Below are 18,783 nucleotides of genomic sequence, written 5' to 3'. Positions count from 1 at the left end.
CAAAGTGAAGGTGGCTGCTGGCACCCTTTCTTGAAGTTGGGCCAATTAAACCCTACAGCCTCTCACCCTGGCAATGTTTACTGGCTAGTCCTGAACTGTAAAGGTGCCAGCCCAGATTTCCTAATCACCAGCTCCATTCACTTCTTATCAAGTCCATCAACTATCCCCAGCCTCTCCAATGTTCCTGGAAGTAGTCTTCTATAGATGACTAATCCTGTGAAATTTCCAGAATGAAGAATGGGGCTGAAAGGAATCAAGGCTAGCTTTGTGGTGTTTACAGTCATGGCACTGCTGTCCTGGATGACCAGTGTGAGATGTGTCACTAAAGGACTTTTTGCCCTTCTTTGAAAATTGAGGCTAACTTCACATAACATAAATTGATCATCTTAAAGTTTACAATTCACATAACATTACACATACAATTCACTTTACATAACATAAATTAATCATCTTAAAGTTTACAATTCAGAAAGATTTAGTACATTTGCAATGTTATGTAACTACCACTTCTTGTCTGTGGCTTTATTTTTAATAGTTGCATAACTCAGTACTTCCCTATCTTCTATTTCTTAGAAAGCTAAGATAGGGATAGAGATAAAATTTGCTAGGAAAAGTTCCCAACAATGGACTCATTAAAGGATATAGCCAACTGCTTGAAGATTACTGGGCGTCTCATCCATTCATTCACTTAGCTCCTCTCCTGTGTTGGTGCTCTCAAAATCTAAATTACTGCAGACAGATAAACTGACAGCTACAATGCAGAGCTAGGATTGTGACCAATACAACTACAGTCAAAGGAGGGTTTGGCCAACGTTGTCTAGCAACAGAAGAACAGCTGATGGGATTGAGTGAGAAGGAGAAGTCTGACTCCATGGTTAAGACAGGACAGCCCCAAGAGCACAATGAATTAAGAATAGTAAATGTTCAGGCAGAGGGTAGAAACCTAGTGGGCCATATCCAGCTTATTGTAGGGCACCATCATGCTATGAGGAAAAGCATAGTAAGTGTGTTTTTCTCAAGCCAGGCACTCTTGTAAGCATTTTTATATCTTCAAAGTCATACTAAAAGCTGGATATGTCCATTTTTCTGAAATTTCTCAACTAGCTTCAGAGTCCATTTTCCTCACCACTATACAATCTAAACTACAGCTGCCTTTTGCAATTTTCTTCTCTTTAATAAAATGAATTGCTGAAGCCAGACCTTTCATGATGGAAGCTACAATATGCAAATGCACTGGAGGTGAGTGAATGCCAGTGTGAACACTGGGTGGGCATCACTAAGAAACCCCATGGCTGCTGAGCAAGGGGCAAACTTCACCTTTCTCCCCTAGAGCATCTTTGACCTTGCAGAGCCCAGGATGAGCTTGACCCACTCTGCAGACCTCTACTAGACCATGGAGAGACAGGGAAGGGCTCTAGCAAGGTCAGGAACATGAGCAGATCTGTGCTGTTTAAACAATTACTTGGAACGAATAAGAAGGTAAAAGCTGAGGAAAAAAAGAGAGCAAAGAAAGGAAAACCATTAGGATGCCATTTGCAATAGATCCAGCAAGTGATAATGAGGCGCTAAACTACAACAGTGGGGAGTCAGATGTGAAAGATTAAATGACTTGCCCAAGGACAAGAGTCAAAGGAGCTGTCAGAACCAAAAAATAAGGTCTCCAGGTTACACTGACCTCTGAACTGTATACAGGATGGATCTACAGAAATACTGATAGCATGAAATTTCTAAGATGTCTCTATATTAACTTTATCCACAATGCTTATTTTCATGTCTGAGTCTATGCCATTAAATAAACTGTAGCCCACAATGAATAATATAGCAACATCAGCTGCAGAGCATTCAGGAAAGTAACCAGTTTAGGATAGCTATATTAAAAGTTGAGACTTAGCCTTATTATCCAGAAAAATAATACTTCATCAGAGAGCAAGTAGAGAGATTTGAAATACACTCTTTCATAAAAGTAATAAGCTATTTCCAAACACAAATTTGCAGGACATAATCCTTACAAGTAAGCTTCCAAACAAGCTTTTCAAATGAAACTCCATTAGAGAAGTCATTTAAGAAGCCAGATTCACACTTTCTTAACATGACAAATATTACAAGATAAATACATCATGATTCTCAAATGACATAATTAATGTAGCTTATGTGACATATTCCTATTAATGATCTTTTATTTTGTGTGAACAGTAAAATAACATCAGATAAGCAATGAAAAAAATCCCATCAGCGGCAGCCTTCCAGAAGATTTAGACTGCAGTCTTATTTACACAGCATTATCTGATACTAATCCCTGGATTTTAAAGAGCAGAAATCTCTTCAGAATTGTAAACAAACATGTTCCTGTGAGATGAGCACTTTAATTACTATCATTTCTGCAAATACAAGATAAAAAAAATAATGTAATGCAGGATAGCTTTGAAGGTGAAAACCTGGGAAAACATATTTAGCCAGTTGGATTAGGTTACTGGAATAAAAGGATTGGTTCACAACACCAGAGCAGGAGGGCTATGGAGCCTGGTGTCTTAATCAGGTCTTTCAGGGAGATTTTGTGGAAAGTGGCTCCCTGATGTTGCCTCCAAACAAAATTAGAAGTGAGACACAAATATTCTGGTTTTCTTTAATAATCCACTACTGCTCAGTACCTGTGAATCAACTGAAATATAAGTCTAAAACCATCAGTTGTAATTATTTACTTTTATATGAAATAAGTATTTATTGAGCAATTGTATTGCCTTGGTACCAGAAAAGAGGAGATTACTGTTCTTGAATATAAGGAGCTAGAAATATAATGAAGAGGCTAGATACAGAAATGAAGAGATTAGAGTTATTTGCATAAGAAGGGGGGGGAAGAGTCCAATCAATAAAGCAACTCTGCCTATGTGGCTAGACTTTAAGTGCTCTACGAATTCAGAAGTAGCTAAAAATCACTGTGTTTCTTTAAGATATATATATATATATGCGTGCCAGGGGTGAAGGGACAGCATCTTAGTGATGGTACCTCAAATTAGGGGAGCAAATCTCTTGCTGAATGTCTGGTATTGACTTCTCTACTGTGTCTTCCTTAGAAAGGTTCCCAGGCATAACAGCAAAGAACACAGGGTCTGAGCACAAGACCTGGCCCAATCCTAGTTCTGATCCTCCCATGCTGTATGACTTGGAGGTAAGTCACTTCATCACTCTAAATCTCAGTTTCCTTATCTCTAAGTTGCAAGTTAAAACTCTCCACTTCAGTGGGTAAGAATTACATGAAAGCATAATAAAGACTAAGTGGAGATGTCTACAATAGAGCAGATGCCTAATAAATGTTACCTGCATATAAATATTCTTACCATGATAAGATCAGCACAAGTACTTAGAATCTTGCTTTTTTTTATTTATTGAGGTATAGCTGGCTATAGACAAAGCTTTCCACATCTAGTGGGAACAATTTGAAGCATTTGGAAATAAACATATACCTGTGAATTTTTTCAGGACACTAAGCATGGCTCTTGGTGAAAGACCCACTGTGCTTGGAAGACTGGGTCCTAAGCTCCTCACTGATGGTGGGGATGTGATCTGATGAATCATGTTCTGATGGCTACTGGATGAAAAAGTGTCTAACCTCATAGAATATTCCAAACTCATATTTTTAAAGCCTATGTTGGGTTTTTAGTTTAGCCCATCAAATAAGCAGAGAAGAGGAGCAAAGAACTCCCCTTCAGCCATGTACCCCACCGCATGCTCAGTCAGGAACAAAGAAATCTGGAATCTAATCACTGTGTTGTAGTGAACCCAAACTGGTAGTGGCCTACAGGACACCATGACAGCAAGCTACTAACCAATCTAATGCTGAAGCCCAGCTGCAGACAAAACACTGCTAGCGGCAGTATTCTGTAGACGATCTTCCTACTGTTGTTAAAATCACATCAGTGCAGTATCACTTTTCATCTGGAGTGTAAATGGTTTTCATGAAACAGTTTGGTAAAACACATGGCATGTGACTGTACCACTACAAACGTGTTAGCAGACCTAGCCAGAAGCCATGGAATGGTGTGCTCATGTGAGCATTCTGGCAAGAGCCAGAAAATAACCCCAATCTTTGTGAAGACTTATGGGTGCTTCACTGGCATGGGAGTGGTATCAAGCCCTTTCCCAGGGTTGCTTCCATTTCCAATGCAGAAGGAGCAAAAATTGTTCTCAAGCTACCACCAAACAATTGTGCTGAATCTGATGGCTCAGCTTATTTTTTCAATCTTCTATGAACTCTGCAAAATTATATCTGGGTTCTCATAACATGATGATTTGAGATTATGAGCACAGTGAATAAACACAACCTTCTGCTATAGCAATTTAAGCATCACAGAGTGCGTAAATGCCACAGAGTGAATCCTAACACTTGAAACACAATCTTCCAGAGTCCAAAAATCCACCTGACTGCCAAGAATAATACTTCCGTGGTTCAAGCAATACCAGCACCCAGAGGGGCCTCCACCAACACAACCACATGAGTTACTGCATATTGGGTAAAATAGAAAAAGCAGACATTTATAAATGTACAATTTGCAGACATCTTTAAACTTCTCATAAATATTCAATTTACAAGTACAGGAGAAATGGAGGACTTGAAAAATATGCATCTGTTTAAATTGCTTAATTGTAACGGTTTCTTCGGTGGCTTTTCCTCGTCCCAACTCTGTTTTATGGGGGACTTGGGCTGGGGAATCCATGGCTCTCTCAGCCTCACTGGAAGAAGCCCTATGAGAACATCTGAGAGAGTGTGGCTTCGGGATGAGGCGGGAAACACAATGTCACAGGACAAAATCATATCGATTAGGCACCAAGAAAAACCTTTCAGTTCACCAAGCTATAGGGAAACAGAGTCTGCAGATGAAACAAATGCACTGAACCTTCTCCAGCACTTCGCACACGATGTCTACTTCAGTTCTTATGTAAAACTCGGCATCGCACATCACGGCACAAAGAAAGAGTCGGTTTCGCTAGCTCAAGTAAAACAGCACACGGCTGCTAACCCAGACAGGTCGCGCTGGGGAGGGGCACAGCACTCGAGTCCGCCCGTTTCCCTTCAGAAGAATGTCAATAAAAACCGGGGCCAGAGGAGGTACAGGGAGGGGGTGGGGAAGTTCCTCCGCGAAGCCAACCACTGGGTTCCCCCAACGTTAGCAGCAGTCAGACAACTTAGCCAAAGCCAGCCCCGGCCAAAGGTAGGGCTGCCAACAACTTGCAGAAAGCTGTCCTTCCCCCAGCACACACCCCCAGGGTAGGGACCGGCCCCACATTTAGGAACGTTATTCGGGGACCAATGGCAGTGTATTTTGATAGAACCACTGGATTTTTTCCCCCTTGAGTTCTCAACAAAGGAGCCATATTAGGAAATAATCTGGAAAAGAGCGAAGTGCCCCCGGCCACGCTGATGCCCACGCGGCGCTGGCTCGCGCACAGACGCCCCCGCCCCCCGCACAAAGGCCGAGCCCGCGGGCGGGTCCGGGCGGGCGGCCCCGGGCACCGCGGCGCGAGGCCGGCCCAGCGCCGGTGCCCGAGCGGGGCGGTTGCGCTGGGGCTGCTCGCCCCCCAGCGGGGCCCTGGGGAAGCGGCGGCCGGGCCTGTTAACCCCTTGGGGACAGAGGTGCGACGACACCCACCTGCGGGGCCGCCGAGTGGGTCAGGGACCCCAGAGATGGGGCGCCCCGCCCGCGCCCCCGGCCCGGGAGCCCCGGGAGCGGCGGGTTGGCTGTGGGCGAAGCTGGCTGCACCCCCAGCCCGCAGCCTCCGACGAGCGAGCGGCGCCCGGGCTGTCACTGGGTCCGCGCGCCCGAGGGAACTCGGGCGGGGGCGGGGGCGCACTTGGCAACTCGCCCCTAAGGGGCCTCGCCGGTCCCCGGGGCCCGGACCCGGGCGGCGACGTGGGACAAGGGGCCTCCGAGAGCCGGACTCCGAACCGACACTCACCTTCTTCCGGGGCTGCCATTTCATCATATTTGTGCCGCCGGGGCGAGGAGCATCAAGGCGCCGGCTGGGGGCTCGGGGCGGACGCGGGGCAGCGGCGGCCGCCAGTCCTGCCGCCTCCCCGCCCCTATGGCTTCCCCATGTCCCCGGGAAGGGAGCGAGCCCGCCGTCCAGTCTTCCCGCCGCTGGCCGCGCAGAGGGAGCGTCCCCGAGCCCGGGCTAGGACGCCCCGGCAGCCGCCCGCGGGCTCCGGCCGCGGGGCATTTTTCCCTCGCTGGCGCCCACAGGAGGAACCTGGAGTCCACGGCAGAGGGTCCCGGAGCTGTCTGTCCGTCCGTTCCTCTAGGGGTCTCGGAGCTGGTCGGCCGTCTGTCCGTCCGTCCGCCCGCAGACCCTCTCTCAGAGCAGAGACTGAGACCGAGACCCAGAACGCACGCGGCGAGGGAAACCCAGCCGGGCTCCGGCCCTCCGAGCTCCGCTCGGCGAATTCTCCTCTTCTCAAAAGAGATTAGACAGGCAGTCAAACCCTCGCGAGCTGCCTGGAGCAACTGCCAACATTCTGAGTGGATGTCTCGTTTGTAAAATTTAGCAAAGGAAATTCCAAAAATCAGTAATCAGAGCTTCTTTACGCTGTTTTCTCTTTCCTTCTTGGATAACTTGGGGGAAAGGATCTGCCCTTCCCGAAATGCCTATGTTCCCTGAGCACTGTAAATAGGAAAACTTGGTTTGTGTGTTTAGATTTTTTTCTTTTAATTCCCAAGAACCTTAGTGGGGAAAGGCTGGAAGGAAATCCTGCAAGAACCCAACTCCACAGCTCAGTCTGCACTAATGACTTCCTTCCCTTCAGTGCGAGCAGGGCCTGCCCGGCTCCAGCCACACAGAGCACACAGCTTCTGGGTCTTAGTGCCACGACTTCTGATCTGCTCCACCGCAGACAAGAAAGCTGCAATTCCAGAGGCACCCAAGGAGACAGTCAGAAATCATCTACAAAGTCATCATGAAACCTTCTCAAAAGACATATGGAGATCTGTGCAAGAAATGGGGGAAAGAAATAGACTTTAGGCCAAAAAGGTCACCAAAACATCTGATTTGCCGTGCCAGTGGCTCACACCTGTAATCCTAGCTATTCAGGAGGCTGAGATCTGAGGATCACGGTTCAAAGCCAGCCCGGGCAGCAGAGTCCCCGTGAGACTCATCTCCAATTAGCCACCAGAAGGCTGGAAGTGGTTCTGTGGCTCAAATGGTAGAGCGCTCGCCTTGAGCTGAAGAGCTCAGAAACAGTGCCCAGGCCCAGAGTTCAAACCCACAATCAAAAAAAAAAAAAAATCTGATTTGAAGAAAAGATTACGGTATCTAACAAGATAAAAAATTTTAATCAAGAATTTTGTGCCCAATGCATTTAACTATAAATTTTATTTGCTTCTTCAAACTTAGTGCTTGCTGGCTACCTTGCTCAGGCTGTTCTTGGACTTGTGGGCTCAAGCTCTCCTCCCATCTCAGCCTCCTAAGCAGCTGGAACTACAGACACCTACCATCATGTCTAGTTAGTGCTAATTTTATACTATAAAAATAATACTATTGGCACTGGTAGGTAGCTCATGCCTATAACCCATGCTACTTAGGTGGTAAGTAGAGGTTCAAAGCCAGCCAGAGCAGGAAAGTCCCTGAGACTCTTAACTACAATTAACCAGTAAAAACCCAGAAATGGAACTGTGGCTCTAGTGGTAGAAGACCAGCCTTGAACACAAAAGTCTTGAATTCAAGTCCCGGAACCAGTGGATGCGCACGCACGCGCACGCGCACACACACACATACGCATACACACACACACACACACACACACACACACACACACAAATGCTGTAGACTCTGAGTTCGATTTATCTTGTGTGGCATGATCCCATCTTATTTAAGAAGATTAGTCTACAAATACTGTGCAATTCTATTGGTTATCATCCAACAAGTCTATCAATTCCCAATCCAATTTGAAGCTGTTGGTAGCTGGAAATATGTAATGTAATCTACTAGAATATTAATTGATGTACCCACATTGTTTACTTGTCTCACAGTTCTGTGTTCATTTTCAGAATTGACTGATATGGAGAATTATATTTAGATTGAACACTAACTATACCACATAATTAAAACACAAACAATTCCAGGCAATCCTCAGTACCCATGAAGGATTGCTTTGTCCATTTTCCAGATGAGAACACTGAGGTTACTTGCTCAACCAAGACACAGAGAACACATGGGATTGGGATGACCTGACCCCAGAGCCTCTGCTGTATCTTCAATAAGCAACATGGCTACATGCCAACCTTAGTAAGCCTATTAAATACAACCACTTAAGTAGCTACTGTTTGCAGTCCCTTTTCTAGGCACAAGAGATTTCAGAGGCTGTCTTGTTCTAACTTCAGGTAGCAATCACAAAGAACTCCAGCACTCTCTTGTGTGTATACTGTCATGCCCAAGTTATGATAGAGAACTCCACATACAAGTCCTACTAGCATCAAGTTTAACAAATTCCAAAACAACAAATTCCAAAGCCATCAATCTATCCTAACATGAGCATCTCTTCCTAGCGGCCCTTTTCCTGTCCATATACCATTATTCTTCCAGGATCACAAACTAAAACCTTTAACATCATTATTCATATCTATCAGCAAGTCTTCTCACGTCTTTCCTAGACATCAAATTCCTCCTGCTGACATCTGAAAACAGAGCCTCACAAAGCACAGGATAAAGAAGAAAGAGACTAAGCCCCTAAGCTAGGGGAGGTTACAAGAAGTTAGGAAAGAAGTCCTCTGAGAAGACAACCAGGCACTTACTGCCTTAGCCAGAGGAGCAACTGATAAATTATGTCAGCTGGTGTTCTAGGAGTTAGGAGGAGAAACCATAAACAGGCATGGCTGAGACAGATTTCACAAAGGAACTTGAGGTGAAAGTTCTGAGGTGATACAACCTATTCTGGAGCCACAAGCCAGGGGGTGAGAAGTGGTTGTGCTGCTTTCAGGATCTGGATCCTTCCACCCTCCAGTAATCACACTTTGCCCTTCCACTCCCTCACTAAGCCCCTGCCATCACTGCCTCACTGTCCCTTGAATATGTGTGTCCTCTGCCTGGATCACTCTTTCCCCATGTACCTTATTGCCTCCTCCCTTGGTTTCTGCAGGGCTCTGTTCAAATACTGTATTAGAAATCTGTCTCTCACATATCTGTCTCTCCCATATCTTCTATCCCCCCTACCCTGCTCCATTTCCTTTCATAGCCCTACACACTTCTGTTTCTTTGTTTTATAAATTGTCTGTTCATCCCACAAGAACATAAATTCTAAGTGAGAGAGACTTTATTAGAACACCTACACCCAGTGACCAAAGCCCGACATGCAGGCAACCAATAAATATTTGTTAAATGTATCAGTGAGAGAAAGAGAAAAGATAGGACAGTGTGAACAAAGAAGCATATAGAAGATGCACTCAAAATACAAAATACTGACCTGACTAAAATATAAGATCTGATCTGAGGATACATCTCAACCCTCAGCACTGCTGATTTAAATTAATAAATTTAATTAAAAGGATTTAAGAATAAAAATTTTAGAGACAGAGACTTTGTCTTATCACCTTTGTACCTAGAATGGTAGCTAGGACTGAAAAGGTACTTGGTGTTTATGGGCTAAAAGCATAAATGTTGGGGAAAAGCAAGAAGAACCATAAAGAAAAGAAATTCTATTCCATTTCATAGGATGTAGAGGCTACTTGGGCTGTGGATACTGAAACCAGAGGATGGGAATATAGGCAAAGGAATTTGGATGTTATCTTATAGAAGGAAAATATATAAGGGCATTAACAATAAGAAAGGGGCACAGTCAAGCAATATTTTAAATTTTTATTTACTTTGTTTTGAGACAAGGTCTATGTTGTCCAGACTGATCTTAAACTCCTAGGATTAAGGGATCTCCTCCTACTTCAGCTTCCCAAATAACTAGGGCTACAGGCATGTGTCACTGAGCCCGGCCTGAAGCAGCAATTCAAGTGACAAGTGCTTCTTCTACTAATAAACCATTGCCTGAGTGAGAGCAGTTGCAGCTGCTTTTGGAGTCAAAGGAAAAGTTTCTACCTTGCCCCTAAAATTCTGAGAAAAGCAATGCGGTGACATGAATAAATGTAAAAGGTCTATGACAAAAGGAAGAACCATGAGGACTGTGAACTTTGAGATATAGAAATCATACAATAGGGGCAGCCACTACCTACCTCCAATGAGTTGATGAAATGTAGAACTACCAGAATCCATCAGTGTCAGCTCCTCTAAACTCAAGAGAATCTACAAATTTCATTTCTAACTATTTGCACAAACTTTTTTTTTTTGTCGGTCATGGGGCTTGAACTCTGGGCCTGGGTGCTGTCCCTCAGCTCTTCAGCTCAAGGCGAGCGCTCTACCACTTAAGCCACGATCCTCAGATCTCAGCCTTACAGGTGTGAGCCACCGGTTCCTGGCTAGCACAAACATTTGAAAGCACCGTAAGAGACCAACCAAAACATGGCTGTATGACTAAATTCCATCTGCAGGTCCTAATGTGTGACTGCTGTCTTAACCACTCAAGGTCTTTCACATGTAAATGAAGTGACCAGTTCCCAAACTGTAGGCCAGTTTTCCCTGTAAGTATGGTGGAAGCATTAGGCCTACCAGGCTTGCTCTGTGAACTGAAGAGCCATCTCTTGGCTCAGGTACAGCTGGGCTTAACTGCATTATTTAAATTGGGAGCAGAGTTAGGGGTCGGAGAACATGGGCTATATCAGGGGAGGAGACAGCCATACATTTGTGTTTCTGTAGAAAGACAGAATCCATCTAAAATTCCAAAGTGATACAAGGCTAGTTTTCAGGTTTTAAGGATATTTCTTATGGATCACTTGTGATCTAATGGCCCTTCTTCCCCTGCTGTCTGGTGAATATTTCAGCTTTCCTTTTGTAGAGAACCATGAGCTAGAAGACTTTAAATAGCAACACCATCTTAAAACTTTTCTTTCATCTTTGTATCTTTGTTTACTTATATGGCTTAATCCAAATTGAATTGGTATTTGAACATGCACTATTTACTGATTTTCTTTCATACCAATACACTTTCTCCATTAAGAATTATTTATGTGGAACTACCAAGTTAGCATAGTTCAAAATGTTGTCATTCAACATTGTTTCAAATATCTAACAGTAAGAACATATTTTCCCAGAACTGCAGCTACTAAAAGGCATTGTTACAACTTCCTGATTTTTAACATAGCACTTTGCAAATCACTTTCCTAAAAGTAGATACTGTAAAACAGCCTATTAAAATAGTATTTTCTTCAATAACTACTTGTCTATTCAAGTCTGAACAAAAGCAAAAAAGAGGAAATGAATGGTGAAAACACACCTCTTTCATTGTTGTGAATTTCTTCAAGATTTCCTAAGGAGTGATGGGTCTGACACTGATCACAGGGTAAATGCCAGAACAGTTAGCCTCATACTTATTTACCTTTATTGTGTTTTAGAAGCAGAATATTAAACTCAATGTGAAACTGTATTTGGAAAATATATTAATTTTCCTAAAAACCACTAAATTATTTTCAAGTATCTAAAGAGATGTAGAGAAAATAAAGGAACAAATGTTGAAGTATATTTAATACCAAAAAAAAATGTCCTCATTAGTGATAATTCACACAATGGAGGCTTTAAGAATGTGAAGGCTGGGCTGGGAAGGTGGCTCAGTGGTAGAGTGCTTGCCTTGCATGCATGAGGCTCTGGGTTTGATTCCTCAGCACCACATAAGCAGAAAAAGCTGGAAGTAGTACTGTGGCTCAAGTGGTAGAGCACTAGCCTTGAGCTGAAGAGCTGAGGGACAGTGCCCAGGCCCAGAGTTCAGGCCCCATGACAGGACAAAAAAAAAAAAAAAAGAATGTGAAGGCTGCCAGCCCAAGCAGGAAAGTCCATGAGACTCTTATCTCCAATTAACCACCAGAACACCAGAAGTGGTGTTATGACTCAAGTGGTAGAGCACTTGCCTTGAGCTGAAGAGCTCAGAGACAGCACCCAGGCCCAGAGTTCAAGCCCCATAACCAACAACAACAAAAAGAATGTGAAGACCTTTCTTTTCTTGAAAAAAAAAAAAAAGTAAGTTGTTACAATAAGCATTTTGTCACCTGCCCTGTCCATCCTAGGGTCCACTGTGTCCAGAGGAACCCCTTTAAGCTCACTCTACCTCCTCCCTCTGGCAGGAGCCCCAGAGAGGCTGAGATTCCACGTTAGCATCACACTTGTTTATTGCACACTCAAAAACCCACAGGGTGTCTACTAGGCTCTTGTGCCGAGGAGCGAGCAGTCCAGGGGAAGGGGACAGAGAAGATGGGCACACAGCTAATGAAAATAACAATAACCACAGCAGCTAACATTGACTGAATCTGCTATTTGACCCTAAGAGCCCAAGCCAAACTCCAAGGAATGGAATATCGAATGCATGTTCTCTCCCTATGACTAAAGAAGCCCTAAAGAGTTATTAGTTCGGGCTGGGAAGGTGGCTCAGTGGTAGAGTGCTTGCCTTGCATGCATGAGGCCCTGGGTTCGATTCCTCAGCATCACATAAACAGAAAAAGCCGGAAGTGGCGCTGTGGCTCAAGCAGTAGAGCGCTAACCTTGAGCTGAAGAGCTGAGGGTCAGCGCCCAGGCCCAGAGTTCAGGCCTCATGACCTGGACCCCAAGGGAAAAAAAAAAAAAAAGAGTTATTAGTTCTACAAGAAGACTACAAGTCAGGGAGAAACCCTTCACCAAGGACAGGATTAGACAGCATCTTTGTCTTGGATTCACTATGTTTGAGATGTCTAAGAAATAAAATTGTGTGTATGTGTGCGTGTGCATGCGTGTGCACAGACATGGGCTAGTCTTGGGACTTGAACTTACTAGGGCCTGAATGCTGGCCCTGAGCTTGTTAGCTCAGGACTAGCACTACCACTTGAAGCACAGTTCCACTTCAGGTTTTTTGGTAGATAATTAGAGATAAGAGTCTCATGAACTTTCTTGCCTGGGTTGACTTCCAACTGTGATCCTAAGATCTCAGCCTCCTGAGTAACTAGGATTACAGGTATAAGCCACCAATGCCTGGCAAAATTTCTATTTTATAAGGGGAAAAATGAGTGTTAGTCTCGACTGTGGTAACTGAGAAGTTTCACAGAAGTAGCACAATATTCCCCAAGAAGCAGAAAATGAATGTGAGCACAGTATTCCAGACAGAATGAACAGAGCAAGAGCCAGAATCTGTAAGTCTGATAATGTGAGCCACATACTTTAGCAAGTCATCTAATAGAGTTGCAATCTATAACAAAAGGTATTTAAGTACATTTAAGTTTGGAAGGCCATGAATGCTGTTTTATCAACCATTATGACAATAGCTATCAATTATTATGTCCAAGCCCAGCAATATTTTAAATTTTTCACAACTTTGATTGAAATAACAACTTCCTAACACATTTATTCAGGACTATTATGTCTGTCTTATGGAAGAAGAAACAAAGGCTAAAGGTTTTAGCAAATGCCTAGAGCACAGGGCAGCTATTCCAAGATCACCATGCTCTTACAGAGTTGAGAAGGCAGAAATCAGAGCACTCAAAGTAGACAACTGCAGAAAGCCAGAGAGAAGAGACAGAGAGTCTCTTCAATCTTTGGCTGAATATAAATTTCCCTCAATATAAAGGAAAACCAGAAGGCGAAGCAAAGGGAAGCTGTAATCTAAACAACTGCCATTAGGGCTGCAGGACTCTCATCCACTAACTATAAGTAGGAGGGACATCAGCAAACACCTAGGACAGTCAGTAGAGACTTCAAGAAGATCGTGTCTTAGCAGAAGACCCTATTTCCATAATAAAGTAAATTCTAAAATCATCCTAACAAAGCCTGAAAATGTTTAAAAGGAAAAAACTGAATCTGCAAATAATTTAATCATTAGCCAGAATAATATGTATCATTTTTGAAGGAAGCCAACAAAATCTAGCACCTAATGGAAATGTCCAGCATTCATTTCCAATGATGTTGTTATAAAAGGTCATGCATGGAAGCTGGCCTAAAAATACTTAGTTATCTCTCTAGTAAGCAGTTAATCTTCTTATAAGAAGGCTATGACTGTTAAGAATGGTCTTCTGTAAGTCAAGTCACAATGGGCTATAATATTCTGGACTAGAATCTTACTATTTTTACTCCGCCAAATGGTCATAGCTAAAGAGCATGTATAATTTTGCTGTTACATGATTTATCAGTGCATGAGAAATTTCACCACATGTAATCTTTAATTAAAACTTACCTTGATCTAGGCACCAGTGGCACACACCTGTCATCCTAGCTACTCAGGAGGCTGAGATCTGAGGATCATAATTCCAAGCCAACCCAGACAAGAAAGTCCATGAAACTCTTAATCTCCAATTAACTACCAGAAAAGCCGAAAGTCAAGCTGTGGTAGAGAAATAGCCTTTTTAGAGCCACCATTAAGAGCAAGCATTACACACCTGGTCTTCTTCAGTTTCTATTCATTTTCTAAATGAGTGTATAAGCCACCAACATCATGTCAATAAAATCTCCTTATGACTAAAATAGTCACAGTTGCTTTCTGTTGCTTGAAACTCAGAAACCAGCTGACTCACGGAATGATTGGTTTTATTTATACTGGGATGCAATTTTTCTTGCATGAACATATCCATAACAAACTAACTAATCAACTTTCTCCTCTCTCACACTCTCTCTTCTCTCTCTTTGCTCTCTCACTCCATATATGTATGTATATGTATATACAACACATATATACACATACATATATGTGTGTATGCATATACATACATATACATGTACATACATATGTACATATATGTATATATACATGCATATATATGGTGCAGTCTTCTGCTCTTTTCTGTATACTCCCTCAGAAATCTGAGCCAGCCTCAGGTATCAAAATGCCATCTCTTAATTGATCATTTCTATATTAATGCCTCAAGTACATACTTCTCTACTGAGCTCCAAACTTGAATAACTTCCTACTCAGCATCTTTGCTAAAATTTCTGCATACATCTCTGATATGTAAAACCAAAGAATCTGATCCCTCTTCTAGTACATCTTCTTAATTAATGACCCCTCTATTCATCTAGCAGCTCAGGTCAGAGACTATGCAGTTATTTTTGATTCATCTTCTTTCTTGGCCCCCAACCTTTTCCCCATAAAGTTGAATCCAAATCCTCCCACTTTTCATCCCTCTGTCCCTTCCTTTTAGCCACAAATGCCATTAATGTCATTTGCACAGTTTGTTGTCATGGCCTCTGTTTCCTGTGATTGGTCTTGGTTATAAACACAATCATATTTCCATAATGTAAATCAGTTTCCCCTAGTGAAGATCCACCCAAGTATTTCCTAAGTACAAAAAATAAAAGCCATGGGCTGGGAAGGTGGCTCAGCGGTAGAGCACTTGCCTTGCATGCATGAGGCCCTGGGTTCGATTACTCAGCACCACATAAGCAAAAAAGAAAAAAGCCGGAAGTGGCGCTGTGGCTCAAGTGGTAGAGCACTAGCCTTGAGCTGAAGAGCTGAGAGACAGTGCCCAGGCCCAGAGTTCAGGCCCCATGACCGGACCCAAAAATAAATAAATTAATTAATTAATTAAATAAAAGCCAATGCCTTTCTCTGGCCCTATGAGGTCCTACATCATCTAGGCCTCTACTTTTTACCCTCATTTCTCACTGTGCTACCTGCTTCATGACCTTTGGCAGTTGCAATTAATCTGCCTGGAATGTTCTTCCTCCAGACAGGTTCTTTCTTCTTACATTCAAGGGTTTTTCTTTTTTTCTTGTTTTTTTTCTTTTTTGCCAGTCCTGGGGACTGAACTCAGGGCCTGGGCACTGTCCTTGAGCTTCTTTTTCTCAAAGCTAGCACTCTACCACTTGAGCCACAGCACCACTTCTGGCTTTTTCTGTTTATGTGGTACTAAGGAATCAAAGCCAGGGTGACTTCATGCATGCTAGGCAAGCATTCTACAACTAGGCCACATTCCCAGCCCCATTCAAGGGTTTTTCATGTAGTAAATCATCAGAGAAGCCATCCCTGACCAAAATTAACTCCCCTCCTCAATCACCATGTGTGTTAGTTGCTGTGAAGAACTGTCACCAAATACCTGACAAAATCCACTTAAAGGAGGAAAGATTTATTTTGATTCAAAGTTTCAGAGGCTTTGGTCTGTGTCACTTTCCCCATTTCTCCTACTGACAAACAGGGAGCAGAGAAAAGGGAATACAGGAAGAGTCAGGGCTAGATACAGTTCCAAGGCCTACCTCACCCCAAACACAATTCCTCCAACCAAGCCTCACCTTCCACAATTCCCCACCTAGCCACAATATATTCAAATTTCCAATCCATCAAGAAATTATGCCATTCATTAGGTCAGAGCCCTTAGGATTTAATCATCTCTAGAAACTCCTCATAGACTCAGAGAAAAGAGCTTAAGCAATCTCCAAGGCATTTCTTAATCTAAATCAAATTCACAATCAAGATAAACCATCACATCATACATTCTGTTACTTTTCTTTGTTTTCTCCAAACCTCTTATCACAATTTGAAATTACAGAGCTGTAAGTGATGACTAGTGCCTATCGTCTGACACTGAGCTAAGACAAAGAGTATCACTTGAAACCAGGAATTCAAACCAGCCTGGGAAACACATTGAGGCACCATCTAAATAAATAAATAAATCTAAAAAAAATGGAAATATTTAACCTCCATATCACCCAACAGATTATAACTGGACTAGTACCAGTTTGCTGTTGTAAGTCTAGTCCTTAAAATAGATCCCAGCATACTAGGTACTTACTAAATAGTTGTTAGGTAAGTGGATAAATACAATGTCTGTTTTATGGTAAGATTAAAATACATAAGATTTTACTTTTCAATAAGACCTTCCATATGTCATTAATTTACTTATCAAGAATATTTCTTGATATTTCTTGTACTATGTTGGAAATTAATTATTCAACTTTTGGGCCAGGATGGGAGGGAAAAACTGGAAGAGAACAAGGGAAAGGGTGACATTATCCAAAAAGAAATGTATCCATTGGGCTGGGAAGGTGACTCGGTGGTAGAATGCTTGCCTTGTATGCATGAGGCCCTAGGTTGAATTCCTCAGCACCACATAAGCAGAAAAAAGCCGGAAGTGGCATTTGGCTCAAGTGGTAAAACACTAGCCTTGAGCAGAAGAGCTGAAGGACAGCACCCAGGCCCAGAGTTCAGGCCCCACAACTGACAAAAAGAAAAAGAAAAAGAAAAAAGAAATGTATCCATTACCTGACATGTAAATGTAATTCCTCTGTACATCATCTTCATAATAACAATAATTTTTGTTTTTAAAGGCCATGTACCAGTGGCTCAGGCCTGTAATCCTAACTATTCAGGAGGCTGAGATCTGAGTATTGCTGTTCAAAGCCAGCCCAGTAGCAAAGTCCCTGAGATTCTTCTCCAATTAACCACAAAAAGCCAGAAGTGGCACTGTGGCTCAAGTGATAGATCACTAGCCTTGAGCAAAAAAACCTCAGGAACAGTGCCCAAGCCTCAAGACCAGCACCAGTAAATAAATAAATAAATAAATGATAAATAAATAATTAAATAATGGCTTAACTAGAATAGCACCTACCTAGAAAGTGTAAGGTCCTGAGTTCAAGCCCCAGTACCACCAAACAAAAAGCAAAAAAGAAGAAATACTTAAAAATAACTTTGTTTCTAAAAGACACACTCTCAATTGATAATAAAAGAAGCCATTTCTCATAAATCATTACTACACACAGATCTGCATCTGCATTAGATGGAAAGAAATATAAGTTTTTAAAAATCAAGCAATAATTAATTTGAAAAAATAATTATTGTCCAATAATGTTTTTATTGTAGAACTCCAGTTCCTTCACTTTCTATCTTCATTTTTATTAGGGAAAATTTCATATTACCCAAAGATGAGTAGATAAAGTGATCTTTAGACAGTTTAATAAATAAATTAAAAACACTTGGAAATTCTTAGATGAAATACAAATCACTTGTCAAAAGTACAATCTTATTTGTCAAAACATGAAATTGAAAAAAGAGAAGACACAGAAATAACTGGCTCAAAGCTGCCAAACTGACAGGCTGTCTTAAGTGAGATAGTCAAAACATTCATATGCTAATTTTTAAAGTGCTGCTATCAGGCCGCCCAATAAAAACAGGAGAGGGCTTTTTCTTCCTTGTTCAAAGGTATTTACAAGGGCCAGATAGTGGACACTCTGATTACCAAATTAGCAACAACAATTTAGGTCATAATTTCCTATTGGAGTTCTGAGTGCTCATATAAGAGGATTGACTTGCTTGTGAAATAATACTGTTATTACTAATCCCAACTAATGCAGAAATAAGACCCATGCAGGAATAAGCCCCAACACCAGAGATAACTTTACATGTTAGTGTCTGGGGTTAGCTGTATAATCACAATAGGGTTATAGATTTAAATAAGATGTACAAATATTATTTCCAATTAGATCCCCAAGTAAAACAGGCTCTACCACTAAGCTACATCCCTCATACTTCAAAGGTTCTCTTATTCACACTCTGCCCCAAGCTGTCCTCCCTCTTGCAACAGTAATAATTCTAAACAAAAGTATATTTCCCTGAAATGTTCTCTCCACCTGGTTGACGATGAATTCATTATAGCTACACTTTCAGGGCTCACTTTCTGGAATGTAGAATTCACTCTAGCAATAAAACTGCCAAGTTCTGTTCAATTTGCCTGGGTAAGAATGCTGGTGTTCAGA

The 18,783-nt window shown here is 42.3% G+C and overlaps 1 protein-coding gene across 3 annotated transcripts in view; it reads right to left on the bottom strand.

Annotated features, from left to right (window-relative positions):
• The window catches only part of Ttc28 (tetratricopeptide repeat domain 28), a 483,958-nt gene that overhangs the window by 331,271 nt on the left and 133,904 nt on the right, over positions 1–18,783 (bottom strand). The window contains exon 1 of one of the 3 annotated variants that reach the window (XM_069994615.1): positions 5,953–6,750. The exons of the other annotated variants lie outside the window; for them this stretch is intronic. Coding sequence (XP_069850716.1) covers positions 5,953–5,979 — 27 coding nt within the window. The 5' untranslated portion in view covers positions 5,980–6,750. Of the gene's footprint in view, positions 1–5,952; positions 6,751–18,783 lie in introns of those variants that run through there. 3 annotated transcript variants of the gene reach the window in all.

This window comes from Dipodomys merriami, unplaced genomic scaffold (genome assembly GCF_024711535.1).
Source record: "Dipodomys merriami isolate MVZ:Mamm:240054 unplaced genomic scaffold, mDipMer1.0.p SCAF_45, whole genome shotgun sequence".
Taxonomy (NCBI): Eukaryota; Metazoa; Chordata; class Mammalia; order Rodentia; family Heteromyidae; genus Dipodomys; species Dipodomys merriami.
This window is presented reverse-complemented; position numbering and strand designations above follow the sequence as displayed.